Source organism: Diabrotica virgifera, chromosome 10 (assembly GCF_917563875.1).
Source record: "Diabrotica virgifera virgifera chromosome 10, PGI_DIABVI_V3a".
NCBI lineage: Eukaryota > Metazoa > Arthropoda > Insecta > Coleoptera > Chrysomelidae > Diabrotica > Diabrotica virgifera.
Window position 1 is genome coordinate 71,918,149 of NC_065452.1, and position 17,448 is coordinate 71,935,596.

The window sequence follows — 17,448 nt, forward strand, 5'->3', positions numbered from 1 at the left end:
ACATCCATAGGCGCAGTACCTTTCTATACCATAACAAGAAGCAAAGCCAGAAGATATTGTACTGGGTTAAATGGACGACACTGGCAAAAAGTGCGAATTGAAGATTCTTTCAAGCTGATAATGAGAAGGCTAAATTAAAACGACCAAAATATATTGCATTTCATTTAATTTTGAACTACCACATGTGTTCCTGAGCCGTCCTGAGGAGACTTGAATAAGTCTAAACACATGTAGAGCAAGGGTGGTATTCGAATTGGAATACAATCGTCTATTTTCATTTTAACGTCTTTTATCTACGTAAAAAGTTTAAAAGATTGTGTTTTCAAGGGTGAAAACTGTAGATGCACTATTGGGAAAAAAGGTTATTTGACTAAAAGGCCGTACAATTTTGGACATGTTGACGACTTCTCTCTAGGTAAGAGATGGAACTGTTGTTCTTTCTTGATGTCTGAGGTTTTGATCTTGGCTTTTGTTATTTTTAATTTTGGTATTTAGAATTTCCTCCCCGTAGAGGTTAATTATGTTACACTTGAAGTTTCCACGGGAGCTATATGTTCTTTCTGTGGTTTTCCGGGTTTGACTCCGAGTTGAATAATTTTGGTTTTTAGAAAAACCATTATTTTGACGACGTTTCGGCAAAATCACACTTGCTTCACATTGCACATCAAGTCAGGTAGTCTTTCGCTTCTCGCTGCTGCTTGAAGTAGACTGAATTTTTATTCACGATACGGCTACTTATATAGTTGATCATGATGCCTTCCATCATGAAACGCGCAGGCGATGAAAAACACCTTGGATAAATTCCTGTGTGTATTCTAGTTGGTTTTTCATTAACTAAGTTTTATAACATGCTGACACAAACTTTTATATACACCTTTATGGCCACTAAACCTCGAGCAAGTAAGTTATTCTTCGTGTTATGTAAAATACAGAATCTCACCATATTGTAACAATCTTATAGCACTCGCCTGATGATGTTAAGGAGACTTGACGAAATATAGCGATATCATTGAAAATAGCACACTTTGCCTTTCATTTTCGGCTGCTAATCCAAGGACCGGCACCATTGATATTTATATCAATTAGACAGCTGTGATCATTCTTTAGTCATTAGACAGAGATGGGTTTCTACGACACCATACGAGAACGATATGGTGAATCTGCAGTCTCATGTTTAAAAGATTGGACGAAGACCAGCAAACATCTAGCAAGAGAAATTAACATAAAACAGTTCCTATTAAATTGCCGTAAACTAGGACTAAAATCACGACAATTAAAAGAAGCAACAAAGCCCATATAGAACCTTATATATAGACAGGAATTCCAAGCACAGGATTTGGCTTTAAATGTTACTAAACAGCTAAGTACAAGATTGTTAAATTATGAGATCAACTTCAATCATAAAAACATTGCTAAACTAAACATTAAATTAGATAAATGTAAAGAACTCAACATTGAAAAGTGCACTTTGTCAATATTTAACGAGTAATATAGGAGACAGCTAAAAGTATATAATAAGTTATTTCATGACATCAAAGCAGTTCAAATAAAAAACTAGACTTTCTTAAAAAAGACTTTCAAAATATATTCTTAAAAACCAAACCAACTTGGTTAAAAAATCTTAGTAATGTTGACATTCCTAAAGATATAGAACATTTGTTAGCACTAGGACCTAAATTTAGTATAGAATCTAGAGTAGGATGTGACATTTTCATCAGAAGTATTTTAACTGATGTAGAACTAGTAGCTTCATCAATTTTTAACGTATCAGAAAAGAACATAGCTCGAGCTAGGGTTTGACTAACTATATTTCACATAATAAAAAATCTTCCAACTATTTTCATCACTTATTAGATAAAACAAATAAATTTTGAAAAAATCACCCAGAACCTACACTCACAAGATCTGAAAAGGCAATGTAACAGTAGTTATGTACAAATAAAAACAATCTAGAACTCTCAAAACAACTTATCAATAATAGTGATTCTTATTTCACATTAACGTCTGATTTTACTCAGTTTATACAAAGACAAAGCAATAAATTGGTCAAAATGTTGTTCTATAACACACGAATTGATGACACTGCTAAGAAAAAACTTAATTCGTATATAGTATTTCACCAAAATATTATTCTTTACAAAAAATACACAAAACAACATTAGATCTTAGACCTATAATATCATCAGCTCCTACTGAGAGTATTGCTGGTTTTATTACAGAAATTCTAACTTGTGCCTATAGTTATGATAACGATTATTATATAAAAGATTCTTTTGAAATAAATGATAAATTTATTAAGTTGCAACTACCTCAAGGTTAGGTGCTTGTTAGTCTGGACGTGGTCTATTTGTTCAGGAACGTTTATATTGAAGCATGCATAAGATCAGTAAATAAACATTGGTCAGAAATTAGTAGAAATTTACTCCAGGGTAATAAGCTAGAAATAGACCATTTTCGGGACATTCAAAGATCCAGGTAGCTGACTAATTTTTTAGTTATTTTAGACCTATAGGAAGAAAACCTATCTGTTTCCTGCCTAGAGTTCGCGTCCGTTTTTAATTATTAACAATTTAGTGCAAAAATCGCGATTTTTTCGATTTTTTGCATCCCATTCAAAAGCTAAATAGTTGACATAAAATTACGATATTTAATTTCTTAGAACATTAAAAAACCTTCAAAATGCCGATTTTGAAAGTTAAAAAGTTAATTTGTAGCTACACAAACTGCAAAATAAGTGAAAATGGATATTTGTTAATAACTTTTACTAAAACTATCTTAGAACTTTGGTGTTTTACCCAAAGTTGGGTATTGGGATACTTAACAAACCCTCAAAATTTGAGACCGATCCATTAATTAGTTTAAGAGTTATTCTATTTGTTTATCCCAGAGACCATTATTTTGCAATAACATAAGACAGAAAATAATGAAGGTGGGGTAATTCTGCGTATGCCAAATGAAAGTAGAAAAATGATGCTATCAAAATTTACTAAAAAAAAGATAAAAAATTATCTAATATAGTCAAAAATCCTAATTCAAAAATTGTGAAATTTTGTAGTTTATAAACATTTAGAATAAACTTTAAATAATAAACTTTAAATAAACTTTAAAGATATTGTCTGTAGAAAAAATCATTTTACATATTAGGAAAGCTGGCATTTTATCCGAATTTTTAGAAATGTAGTTTAATTGGTGACTAGTCGTGGTAAGTGAAGGGGGAGCTGGGAGCCGACAAATGCACGAATTCAAAAACTAAAAAAGGTAATATCATTTTCTATACCTCTGGATTTGCTGAACATATTTTGAACGTTCTTTTTTTAATGTGTATGTAATTTTCCTGTACATTACATATATGCAATTTTTCTAGACATTTATTAATTAATAAACAGTCTAATTTGTTTAAACAATTTTTGGAAAAACAATTGTTTCCCAAAAATCCCTGATTTTAATCATACTATCGTTATTAATCATAGAAAAAGTTAAGGTATACTTTAATAAATCAATTATCTTCAATAAATAATTATCTAATAAAAATCATTTATTTATTGAAGTGTACTTTAACTTTTTCTATGATCATTAATGATAATACTATGATTAAAAAAGTCGATTTTTGTAAAAAAAATATTTTTTAAAGAATTGTTTAAACAAATTAGACTGTATATTAATTAATAAATTTATAAACAAATTGCATATTTGTAATGTACGTAGAAATTACACACAAATTAAAAAAGAAAGATCAAAATCCTTTGAGTTGATCCGGAGATACAGAAAATTATATTCGCTTGAAATTGCTTTTTCGGTATTTTAACTCAGTGGATTTGTAGGTTCCCCCTAGTAATCGTTTGAACTACATTTTTGAAAAATCGTAGAGGGTCCTGTGAAGGTACAATGTTTGTGCAAATTTTTTAAGAAAAAATACACATCCCATTCTTTAAAATGGCATTAATGAGATTTCTTAAGTATTATAAAAAAATTAGCTGTGAAAAAAAAATGGCTAAATTTGTCCCAAGTAAACACAGGTTAAATTTTTTTATTTAAAAATTCGTGTTAAAATACTATCTTTTCGAATATATAAAAATATTGTTTCTACGGACAATGTTTTTAAAGTTATTCTAAATGTTTGTAAACTACAAAATTTCAAAAATTTGGCATTAGGATTTTTGACTATATTAATTATTTTTTTATCTTTTTTTAATACATTTTGATTCTATCACTTTTCTACTTTCATTTGGCATACTCAGAATTGCTTTACCTTCATCATTTTTTGTCTTATCTTATTGCAAAATAAAGGTCTTTGGGAAAAACAAATAGAATAACTCTTAAACTAATTAATGGATCGGTCTCAAATTTTGAAGGTTTGTTAAGTACGCCAATACCAAACTTTGGGTGAAACACTAAAGTTCTAAGGTAGTTTTAGTAAAAGTTATTAACAAATAACGATTTTCACCTATTTTGCAGTTTGCGTAGCAACAAATTAACTTTTTAACTTTCAAAAATCGGCATTTTAAAGGTTTTTCAATGTTCTAAAAAACTGAATTTTGTAATTTTATGTCAACTATTTAGCTTTTGAATGGAGTGCAAAAAATGGAAAACATCGCGATTTTTGCACTAAATTGTTAATAATTAAAAAACCGACGCGAACGCTAGGTATGATACATGTAGGTTGTCTTCCTATAGGTCTACAATAACTAAAAAAGTAGTCAGCTACCTTAATCTGAGTGTCCCGAGAAAATCCTTATTACTCTGGTCTAATTGTACACTTGATAAAGATACGTTTATTAACTTAGTGACCTTCTTATTTAATAACACCTATTTTTCTTTTGATAATACTTACTATAATCAAACTTTTGGAACACCAATGAGAGCAAAAACCAGCCTCATTCTTGCTGCATATGTAATGGATGACTTGCTAGACATTATCATTCCCGTTCTACCCTTTAACCTATTTTTTTAAGTATGTAGATGACATGATCTTAGCTATTCCTAACAATACGTTAGATGACTTCCTGTTTATTTTCAACAGCTATGATCCATATATCCAATTCACCATTGAAGTTGAAGATGAAAATCAATCTATTCGCTTCTTAGACACTAGATTAGTTCGTTCTAACAATAACATAATTACAGTAGATTGGTACAGAAAATCAATGAGTTCAGGCAGATACATCAATTATATATCTTATCATAAACATTCTACTAAAGTCAACTTAGTAAAACAAATTAAAATAGGGTTTTAAAAATTTTAGACAAGTCATTCCATCACAAAAATCTTAAAATACTTTACGATCTGTTTATAGATAATTCTTATCCACCACTTCTTCTAAAAGGACTTTTGTACAATACTCCATTAGAAACACCGACCACTTAGAATAACTCAATACCTGTTAACATAACTACTAATACTAACAGACAAAGCACTGATACTAACCAAGCTCCTTCAAAATATTGTGTGTTCCCCTACATAAAGGAACTAACACCAAAACTATCAAGAATCTTTAAATCATATGTTATGAAAACATCAAAATAGCCAATAAAACAACACTAACAGTTAACTCAGTTTTCTCAAAACTTAAAGATCGAACCCCACAAGACCAAATATCAGATGTTGTATAAAACATTTCGTGGGATAATTGTAATGGTAGATACATCGGGCAGACCTCTAGATGTCTCAAGGACCGCATCACTACGCATAAAACCGATTGTAGACTCTATATAGATAGATGCACATTAGCTAACCACGTGCACACTCAAAACCATAAAATGAATTTTGCAGAGCTCAAAATCCTTGAAAAGGAAACATCCTATAAGAGAAGAATTTTTTTAGAAATGGCCCATATTGCAACAACAGATAATGTTATTAACGCTAAATCAGATATACAATATCTCAGTAAAATTTATTCCTTTCTATTACAGCTAGAAACAAAGAATAATCATTAATCAAGCTAGTTCAGTGTTTGTTTGACTGTCGATGCGATCATTTGTGTGTGTTTTGTATTGTTTGTTATCAGAGTCGCATTACTCAAACGTGTTTAGTTGTTCTTTTGTTTTGGATTATTGTTTAACTAAACTCGTGTAAGTGTTTACTCGATTTGTTTATTCTATATTTTGTTTACTATTCAACGACCTGGGTAAATATTTGTATGTTTAACCTTGACTACCATGACGTACAATAATTGTGAAATTTGCTTAGCTGAATTTTCCGAATACGTAAAATATAAATTGCGTTGCCATGGAGATTTTAAACGGTATTTTTCTATGAGATGCTCAGGTCTCAATAAAACAAAGACAAAAATTTTACTGGACCCAAAAAATTCCCATTTAAGATTTTTTTGTACCTTATGTGACTCGCCTAGCCTCAGATATTTAAGTGAAAAATAAACAATTTATCAAAAAATCAAATACTACAAGAGAACTTTGACGCCTTAATACAAGTTACTAAAAACCTGGCTGATAATTTGCCTGTTTTTATCGAGACATATGATTTATTAATGAAAAACGACGGCAAATTAGACTATCTTTCAAAAAAAATTACGACATCCATAAATTAAATACCCTGCTAAATCCTGAATATCTTTTGAAATCGATAAGGCAGATGGAACAAGATATCTTAAATTTATCGTCAGTTTTTTTCGGCTGTTCCAATGACACAATTAATGTTTCAAGTCCAACATTCAAATTCATCTGAGATAAAGTTTTAATTAGAAAGGCTCTCTGCAAATATAAGTGAAATATCTAGTCAAATGAGTAATCTTTCAAACAACTACCTGCTATACCAACGAAGAAAGAGGTATCGAAGATAAACATATTGTATGCCACTTGAAGTAAATACCCAAACTGAAGACACTCAACATTTCGAAGGCAGTCTAGTCAAAAAATCAACCATTGCAGAAGATAAATGTGACTTTGTCGTTATTTGCAACTTAACCACAATTTACACCCCTGTACAAGTAGTCCACTACATTCAAGAGAAGCTGGAATATATAAGATGTTATGCCCTTCTTAAAGATGCGAACACAGTAACTGGCTCCTCATTCAAAATAGGTATAAAATCTAAAAACCTCTATTGACTTATTAAGGAAATTTGGCCACCTGGTGTAAACATTAAATGGTCAACAGAATCCTCATACTGGAACCATATCCTCATAGTCGAACCAACGACTTCATCTGAGGCAAATATGAATCCGAAGCACATCCGAAGCCCGGTTAGCTTGGAAAATTCAATTACCATTCCAAGCAACAACAAACATGAAGTTGAAAACACAAATATACTTACAGACAAGCAGGCCATCACAATTTGCAAATCTAAAGATCATTTCCGTTCCCATATTAATTTCATTAAAAAAGATACTTTGAAACCATCCATAAATTTGGATCCTTTAACACCACCAATTGTTAGATTAACTAATAACTCAAACAGTCGATATCTTCTAGCAACATTAAGGGAACCGGATATATTAAAAACAATTAAGCTACATCTTGCTCTTCAACAAAACCAGCCTGATTCAGTATTTTATGATGGATATACCAACAGCAGCGTTAAATTATTTTTGGCTTCTGAAGGACTATCTACCAAGGCTGAAGAACTACGAAAAATTCTTCTAGAATTTAACGATGCCTATGGAATTGATCCAGCTGAGGTGGAAGCTGATCTTGCTGCTTTTAGGTTCTTTCTTACTTCAGAAAGAATTATACATCTAAAAAAATCAAGGGAATGTCATCGAAATTATTATTCCACTGGCTCTTCAAGGCGAAATATTTAAACAATCCGACGTGTTCTGAGGAAATAGAAACCTCAAATTATTTTAGTGATGACAACATTAGTATGGTTCTGATTAATATTCGTTCTATAAGAAATAAAACTGACGAATTATTTTTGTTTCTAGACGAGTTAGGATTTCCCCCGATACTTGCGGTTACAGAGCACTGGCTTGAAGTCAACGAGCCTTTTTTTGTAGAAAAATATACCATATTTGCTAGGTATGATCGTCCAAGTTCAGCTCATGGGGCAACCTAATTTTTTCTATAAATAATGATTTTTCTCTGATATCAAAATATGACTTTCTGTTGAATGAAGCCTTTTTTGAGTTTTCCTTAGTTTATAATAAAAATCTTAATCTTTACATTATTTGTATCTATAGATCACCTGACTCTCCCGTGGAACTACTTTTTCAGAACCTGCTAAATTTGTTAGATGACTTACCTCATAAAAGCAGAAAAATTATATGCGGTGATTTCAACATTAATTATGATGCTGCTTGTGCTACCCAAATGTTCTTGGTCAACATATTTGAATCGTATGCTCTCTCAATCCACGTTAATTCTCCTACAGGAATTAGAAAAACTTTATCTACCATAATTGATTATATTGTCTAAGATTTCTCACCCCGTGATGTCTGCTCTACAATTATTAATGCGGAATTATCGGATCATGAAGCAGTATTTACGAAGTTTAACATCTTCAGCAAACCCTCTTCGAAAACCCGACGTTTAGGTAGGATTTTTTCCGCTCGGAATTTTCATAAATTCCAAAATTTATGCTTACCTTCTGAGTGGCATTTTCCTTCTACGGACGTGGACTATAATTTCAATGATTTTTTAGAAAAGCTTGTCTGTATCTTCAATAAGGCATTTCCTTTAATTTCAATTGACAAAAAATTCCAAACCCTGGGCTACCCAAGGTATCCGTATATCAGCCAAGAATATGCGTTCACTACTGTATATCAATACAGAAATTTGCTACCAACGTCTCTGTCACTCAATATATCTCCAAGTACAGAGTAAACTATCTAAAACTCATCAAATCAGCTAAAAAAAGGCTTATTATCAAAGTCGTCTGGGAAACTCTAAAAGTGTTGCAAAAGAAAATTGGTCCATAATAAACGATTTTCGAAATAAAACTCAAGTAGCCCATACATTTTCCCTTCCAAACCCTTAAAATCTAAACGAATACTTCGTTAATGTGAGTAAAAATATAACATCGACTATTTTGCCGCAAAAAGATCTCATTTCCTATCTCCCTAATTCAGGAATGGTCTCGAATTCATTCTTTGTAACACCAGTCAATAAATCTGAACTGATCCAAACGATCAATAGTATCAAAAGCAAATCATCCTGCAGTACTGATGGACTATCCATAAAAATCCTCAAATATCACATAAAATGTGTTGGAACTCCTCGTCTCACTAATTAATGATTCCATTGAAAAAGGTAAATTCCCAGAGTGCCTAAAGATAGCCATTATTATTCCTCTTCATAAGGGTGGTGAAAAATCTAATGCTTGCAACTATAGACCTATTGCCTTACTACCGGTACTCTCCAAAATTATTGAGAGACTTATAAAAACCCGACTTGTGTCCTTTCTCATTGATAACAACATCTTATCACAAAATCAGTTCGGCTTTAACTAATAAATGTACCACTGATGCCGTGTTTTTATGTGCTTCATGAGGTTAACCAAGAACTAAACAATTATGTTTTTACTGCCACTGTTTTCTGTGACTATGCCAAAGCTTTTTATTGTGTAAATCACGACATTTTGATTAAAAAACTAAATTTCTATGGAATTAGAGGTATTTGAATTGGAACCTTTGAATTGGTTCCAGTCTTACTTGAATAATAGGAAACAACTGGTTAGAGCAAATGATACTGACTCTAGTCGCAAAAACATTGCATCTGGTATAGCACAAGGTTCAGTATTGGGTCCTCTACTGTTCCTAATCTTTATAAATGACTAATTTAAAACTCGATGGAAAAATTTTTCTTTTTGCTGATGATACCAGTATCACTTGGAGCAACTCAACTATTGCAATTCTTCATGCAACTATAACTTCTGATTTGCTTACTATAGAAAACCTGGTCTGACTCTCTTGACTCTCTGGACTAATTTACTCTCTTTTCACCTGGATAAGACAGTAGCATTATCCTATAAAAGTGCTCTTCAACCCCTGCTTGTTAGTAACAGCCAGATCTCTACCGTTGTTTCTGTAAAATTTCTCGGTATTTTTATAGACAGCAACCTCAAATGGTCCCTTCATATCGATTTGTTCAGTAAGAAACGCGCCTCAGCCTGCTATGCTATAAGATCTGTTTCGAAAGAACTCAATTTAGCATCTTCTTAAATAACATATTTTTCCTTGTTCGAGTCTCATATTCGATATGGTCTTCCTTTTTGGGGTTTTAGTACAGCTGTCCAATTAGATGTTATTTTTAAAGTACAAAAATAGCAATAAGATATCCTTTTGGCCTCAGAGGAACAACACATTGCAGAAGTTACTTCAAAGATCACGGAATTTTAACCCTTCCATTTTTATATATTTTACAAACTGTTTGCTTAATTCGTAAACACCTGCATGTCTTTCCAGCAAGGCCTCATCATGACTACTCCACCAGAAAGTCAACTTTTGAAGTATATTTACCGATCCCCTCCTCTGAGTTAGTAACGAAATCTATATTATATTTTGCAAAAAAACTATACAATCATCTCCCTTTACAACTCAAATCGGCAACATCTTTCCTGAAGTTCCGTAAAATGACAAAAGCTCACCTATCTAAATGACCATTATTATTCAGTAGAAGAGTTTTTTTTTATTATTATTTTAATGGCCTTGGCATAGCCAATTGACCAGACTGTTTTGGAATTTGTATTCACAGATCTACAATCAGAGTTCGAGTTAGTAGTAAATGTAAATTAAAAAGATTGACTTGTTTCGAACTGTTACTGTTTTTTTACTTATTTTTTCCTTTTTCATTTTTTATTTTTAGTCGTTTTTTTTGTTTTATTTTGTTTTATTTTATTTTTTTTTTAATTTCATTATATTTCTTTTCTTTGATATCGTATATAATGTATATATAAATTTTAAATTTTTATTTTGTTTTTTTCTTTTTATGTTAATTTTTTTTTATTTTTTTGTTTCTTTTTTTTGCTTCTTTTTTTTTTCCTATTATAAGATTTATTACATTATTGGTGTGTTTGCAGATTGCTTACAAGTTTCATCTTAATTCTATGGTTAGTACATTATATTCTTTAAAGTTTGTATTTACATTTTTTTATTAACCGATAAATACAATTAAATATTTCTACGTTTCCAGAGAAAATTAGTTCATTTAAGTGAAATCGGAAACAGACATTTAGTTTTCGTAAGTCTTCATAAAAATATGCAATATTTCCCTGTTGGTTTTCACATTCTAATAAGATATGTGTTAAATCTCCATATTTACCATAAGTACAGTTTGGAGTGTCTGATAGATTCATTTTGTGCATTCTTGCAGGTGTTAGAACATGATTTGACCTTAGCCTAATAATAGTTTTAATAAAATTTCGGTTGGACTCTGAAGAAAACCACCTTTTTTTGAAGAAGTGTGGGTTTCCAATGTTTAAAGGATGACTCTTATTCTGATTCCGTATAATTGGCTTGCCATTTTAATTTGAGCCAATGTTTACTACATACATCTATATCTGATACCGGTAGAATGTTGATGTCTACGTTTTCTCCACTTGATAATGCTTCTTTGACAATGACAAAAGCTCATCTATCTAAATGACCAATTTAATTTGAGCCAATGTTTACTACATATTGCTATTATATTTCCCTTTATCCCTGAATGGCCTTTGATCCAAGCGATAATAACTTCCCCTCCGAGTTTTCAAACCTCGTAGTACAATTTTAAAATCTCTATATCAAGATGCGTTAATTGTTTGGATTTATTAGTTAAACATAATCTTTCTACTGCACTTTTACTGTCTGTAAATATTACACAGTTCTTCAATTTATTTGTCAAAACGTGAGAAAGAGCAAACTTTTAAGCCAGCATTTCGGCTGTGTAGATGGTAGCTTCATCAGGTATCTTATATTTATACTGTTGTCCAGAATACTGTTGGTATACTGCGCATGCTGTGTTATTTCCTTTTTTTGAACCGTCGGTAAACAAATAATAATAATTAGGCCATCTCTTCTGAATTTCTACGTTAAACATGGGACCTTGGACATCACTAAGAAATTCTGTCTTGATTTTTATTGAGAACAATACCTGAGGCTTTTCAGTATATACTGGTGGAATATGACCCTTACAAACACCTTTTTGAATTTAAAAAGATTTCTGTAGCTTTCCGTCACAAGTGGAGATTTTTTCCTAAACCAATAACTTTTAATAAGATCTAAAACAGCCAGATTATGTATACTCGCGTCTAGAAATTATAAAATATTTTTGCTCCTTGGCTTTCTCAAGGTCATTCGATTGAAATGTCAAATAAAAATGCAAACAATAATATTATAAGGTTATGTTTTATTTTTATTTGAATTTCAAATTATTATATTATGTATTAATAAATATTATTGGTGCTGATGAAATTACGAATTAATGTTACAAGACAGACATAATATCATAAATTGCTTTCAGAGTAGGTACGTTAGTAAATGTTTTTAAAGTATTAATGCCTACAATATTTTCAATATGAATTAAAAAAAAATGAATTAGAATAGGTGAGAAAATCAAACAAATTAATAATGTATACAAATAAAGATTTTATTCTAATTAAACAGCACATTATTTACTTGTAGCATTAATTGATTTGCTATCAAATTTGTTTCTTCAGCATCAGGTTTTGATAACAGCTTTTTTTTTGACTTTGTAGTTTTTTTCTTGGTGGAAAATAAACGTTTTTGAGCAACTACTTTTTTATTGTGTGGAATGTTTTGTGTGCCATGAGATAGTGCCACAATATTAAGTTCATTTCCAGAATGTTCTGCTAATGTCCTTAATGTAGGCACCAAGGGTGCTGTAATACTTTTAAATGCCTCAAGTTGTTCAAAAGTTGTTATATTTTGAATTATTTGGGTTTGTATTTCTATCAATTTCTGTTTTTCAACTTCCAGTTGTTTGGACGTTTTTTCTTGATTGATATTACAAGACTTACTCACAAATTCCACAAATTTAGCTTGCTCTGTAGCTTGTTTAATTTTTACCTCATCTGTATTTATTATATGTTCTTCATCTGCATTAGTATCTTGAATTTGATGGCCTTTCATAAATTGACACACAAGATGTATGTGTTTGCACATATTCCATCTTATACTGTTATCCAAGCATGTACAGGAATATGAATGTAGACAGGATTGGCACAAATCACAGACTAATCGGCAGTCACAACTGGGTTTGTTTTTCTGAACTAAATAGATATCATTGGTTGAACTTGATGGTATCTCCCAGCCCATTTCAGACATGACAATGGTGTCCATATCTAAATTAAGACTTGTTTTGTGCCTTTTCCGTAACTCTCGTAATTTGCTGGATATTTTACCTTTATTCAACGTAATAAGCCGTTCAAACAATTTGTCTTTAATTAATTTAATCAAGATATTGATAGTTTTATCCAGCCTTCGTACTTGTCTTCCACTTAAATACAAATATTTAATCGTTTGATGCATTCGTTCTATGCTCATATTTGTATTTATTCCTGCATGCAAGCGATAACAGTACGCCCAGGATTCCATATTGTGCAGATAACATTTTTGAAAATATTGACCAAATTCTTGGGTATTACCAGAAGATAGAAGAGAAATTTGAAAATTTTGTATCATATCCCTAAATGAAGTAACATCGGTCTCTTGTAATAAGGTACGTAACTGTTTGTATACGATAACCTAAAAGACGAATGATATGATGAGTGGGCAAAAAAATTAAATATTTAAGTTACCTTTTGCTCTTGACCATCAATTTTATTTAGATTTTTCCGCCACGCTTTATCTACGTGCCAGGAACAAAATAGCCTAAAATTTAATATCCATAATATAGATTTAATAAAAAAATTTTTTAAGAAACGCTTTTCTTTAATAACGAGTGACTAAAATTAAAAATATTATAAAAAATCAACAAAAAAAAATTGAAAAAAATCTAACACATTCGTCAAAAAAAGCATGGCACGTCTTCATCGAATAAATGGTTTTCGCCCCACGCTTTTATTTAACGAATGTGTTAGATTTTTTCATTTTTATTTTTTGCTTTTTAGTTGATTTTTTTATATATTTAATTTTAGTCACTCGTAACTAAAGAAAAGCGTTTCTTAAAAATTTTTTTTCAATTTTTTTATTTTGTACTTTTTAGTCTTACACTTTTCAAACATTAAAATATATTGTCATGTTTATTAAAATATGTATAAAACATATGATGTATCTACTAACATGAAAAGTAGTTGGAATGGGCAAAAAATTTGAAACTTTGTTGTTTATTTATGAAGCATAATGTAAACAATTAACGCAAAAAGTGAAATTATGTATGGTTCATATCATTAGCTACAATCCGTAAAAGTTCCAAGTTTTTACATCGTAAAAAACAAGAGAATTTAAGTATTTTCCATTAAAATCGTTTTTTTTTTATTTAAACAATTAATAAACAAAAAAATTTTTTATTGACTATTCGTGTATTGTTCCCGCAAATGCATATGTCTGCAAATTTTCATTCATTTGCATTGGAGAAAAGACAGTCAAATTAACGTCTAAAGATTTGACGAAAACTATTGAACTAAATAAATGCGTTTAAAAATAAGAATATATTGCATAGTTTTCTACCTGAATTTAGCTGGAGTCATAATTTGGAGCCATGCATTATAGTAATATTGGGCCATGTCTGACATGAAAACCATGGGTTTGATTACTCTTCCTAAATTTTCTTTTATCTTCATGAAAAAAATAGTCATTATTTCCTCATCAGACCGATTTCCAATCATAAAACAACAAGGAAATCCCTCCCTCATATCATCCAATATTAACAATGTAGTAAGTTCAAAATCATGAGCATTAAGCCCATGTGTTCCGTCGATACAAATTACATCTTCTGAGTATTTGTCTAACACTTCCAGTTGACCAGGATGCATAACAATTAAAAGAAAATCTTCATTTTTTAAACAAGGAAAATCATTACATAAAGCCCCTTGTGGCTTGTAATATAAAATTATTCCACTATTCTTGGCTTCTTCAATCCAGGATTCAATACTTATAACTTCATTTTTATGGCGAATTCCATCAGAATTTAAATTAAAAGTTTGTGATATATTATGAAGATCTTTTCTTGTTAAGATATGCATCCTTTCCAACTTATTATTAGTTACAGAATCTCTAATCTCATCTAATATGGAAACAAGAGGAATTTTCGAAGCAATTTTACTAGCTATTTCTATTTTTTCATTTTTAGTAATATTCAAATGACCCAAGTCATTGTCATGACCAATGTGAGTTTGTATAAAATTAATTTTAACATTGCCATTTTCTGGTAAAATACAAACTTTCAATTGAGAAGGACATATTCCATTAATTTTTCTGCTTCCTTTGGTTTTTAAATATCGCATATCCTTACCCTTTTTCACATAAAAACCTGAACGATGGCAAATATAACTCTGTTTCTTAATGCCCTCTGCAGTCGTATATGGATGACTGTATGTGACATATGAAGAAAATTCTTTTCTTTCCATGTCAGTTTTCCATTTTTGAAATTCTAGTTCACTAGAAAAGTGAAGATCTTGTTGCTCTATTTTAATGGCATGATATTCTTCGAAATGAAGAATTAAATTGGATTTTATAGAATTTTCGTAGTTACACAAACTGCACTTGAAGTTTTGTTGCTTTTTTCCAATATCACTGTCTTTTGCATGAATTTTTTTATGTTTTCTAAGATTTTGTAAATGTGAAAACTTTTTCTGGCATTCACTGCATTGATATGGGCAAATCTTAGATGAAGTCAGCTCGTTGATATTTTCTGAAATAAAATAAAATATGTTCGCTATTGATTCCTGTATACAATAATAGCCAAAAAGCACTAAATAGAAGTTTTGTCCTCACCTGGATGAAACTTAGTGACATGCCTTTTTAAATTGGAATATTTAGAGAACCTTTTGGGACATTTGTTACAAAGTACAATAGACTTAAATGTTTTGTTGGGTGCAATTATGTCCAGTTTATCTAAAATTACAAGAATTAGGAATCATCAAATTGTAGATATAACAACGAGAAGTCATCAAGTTTGTAGATTGCATAGATATCCAGTGGATTGTTATTAATCAAAAACAACTTACCAGGATGAAACATTTTCAGGTGACTTCTTAAATTAGAATGTTTTGAGAATGTGAGCGTACACTCCGTGCATATATGTTCCATTATATATTCCTATTTTAGCCGAAATAGTTTTAAAATAATATGTAGATTTATAGTAAATAATAATCTCAAAATATTGTAGGCCTTATAGTTTAAGAACATCTACTAGATTACTCTGACAGCAATTTATATTATGAATGTCTTGTAACATTAATTCAGCACAAATATTATTTACTAATAATACATACAAATTTAATCAGCACAAATATTACATCAATATTTCAAATAATGTCAACAGTTGAAACATAACCTTATTAAACATATTTGAATTTCGCGGCATTTTATTTTACATTCTCATAGAACTGTCACCACTTTGACCTTGTGGAAGCCAAGGAGCCAAAATATTTTATAATTTCTAGACGCGAGTGATTATGTATATCTTTAAGAAATACTTGGTCTCTGCTAATGGTACGAGCTATATATTTGTCGGTAAGATACTGCCGCCGCAAATTCAATGGAGGTTCAACAGCTTCAATTTCCATTACATTTATTGGTGTAGATTTAAAATACCCAAGGCACAGGCGTAGGCACTTATTTTTCTGTACTTCAATTTTTGTTAAATGTGTGTTCGAAGCGTTTTCATAAAAGTGACAGCTATAATCGAAAAGTGGTCGTATCATAGATCGATAAAACATTAAACTAATGTTGGGATCTGCACCCCAGTTGGTTTTACAGAAAGCCCTTAGGATATTCAAAGCTTTTCCGGTTTTTTTGATGATATGTTGTATGTGATCTTTCCACAAAAGTTTTCTGTCTAAATAAGTTCCCAGATATCTGACACAGTTTTTAATTGGAAATTTAAATTGACCACAATTTATATATCCTTCTGGAATTCTATGTTTTCTAGAAAAGAAGCAGATTTCTGTCTTGGATTTTGATAACGTTAATCCAATTGATTCATAATATGCATGTACTGATGAGATGGCTGTTGTTAAATTATTTTTTGAAAGATCAATTGATTTGTCTGATGAAAAAAGTACAACATCATCTGCAAATTGTAGTATTTTGGTGTTTATTGGAACAATGTCTTCTAAATCTATGTTATATAAAATATATAAAAGTGGGCTTAATATGCTTCTTTGCGGCAGGCCTATATTGGACAGTCGAGGAGGAAAATTTTTTTCATTGATTTTTAAGTAAGTCAATCTCTCTGAGTACAAAGTTTTCAAAAAAGATGTTATAACTATAGGTATCCCGACTGACAATAACTTTTGTTCAAGGATATCCAAATTTATGTTGTCAAAAGCAGATGATACATCCAGAAATGCAGCTGCAGTGGATGCGTTTTCCGTGAAGTTGACTTGAACTG

At 30.8% G+C, this 17,448-nt stretch overlaps 1 protein-coding gene across 2 annotated transcripts; it reads right to left on the reverse strand.

The window, feature by feature from the left end:
- Positions 1-12,498: 12,498 nt before the first annotated feature.
- LOC126893382 (uncharacterized) lies at positions 12,499-16,220 on the reverse strand. 2 transcript variants are annotated; one of them, XM_050663497.1, is made up of 4 exons: positions 15,828-16,220; positions 14,562-15,744; positions 13,691-13,763; positions 12,499-13,637 (listed from the first exon to the last, which is right to left on the reverse strand). In XM_050663497.1, the coding sequence occupies exons 2-4, from the start codon at positions 15,458-15,460 to the stop codon at positions 12,525-12,527; spliced, it is 2,085 nt and encodes a 694-aa protein (XP_050519454.1). In that variant the 5' UTR covers positions 15,461-15,744; positions 15,828-16,220; the 3' UTR covers positions 12,499-12,524. The 2 variants fall into 2 exon arrangements, with proteins under 2 accessions (XP_050519454.1, XP_050519453.1); XM_050663496.1 differs by having other exon boundaries at positions 14,562-16,220.
- Positions 16,221-17,448: the final 1,228 nt, after the last annotated feature.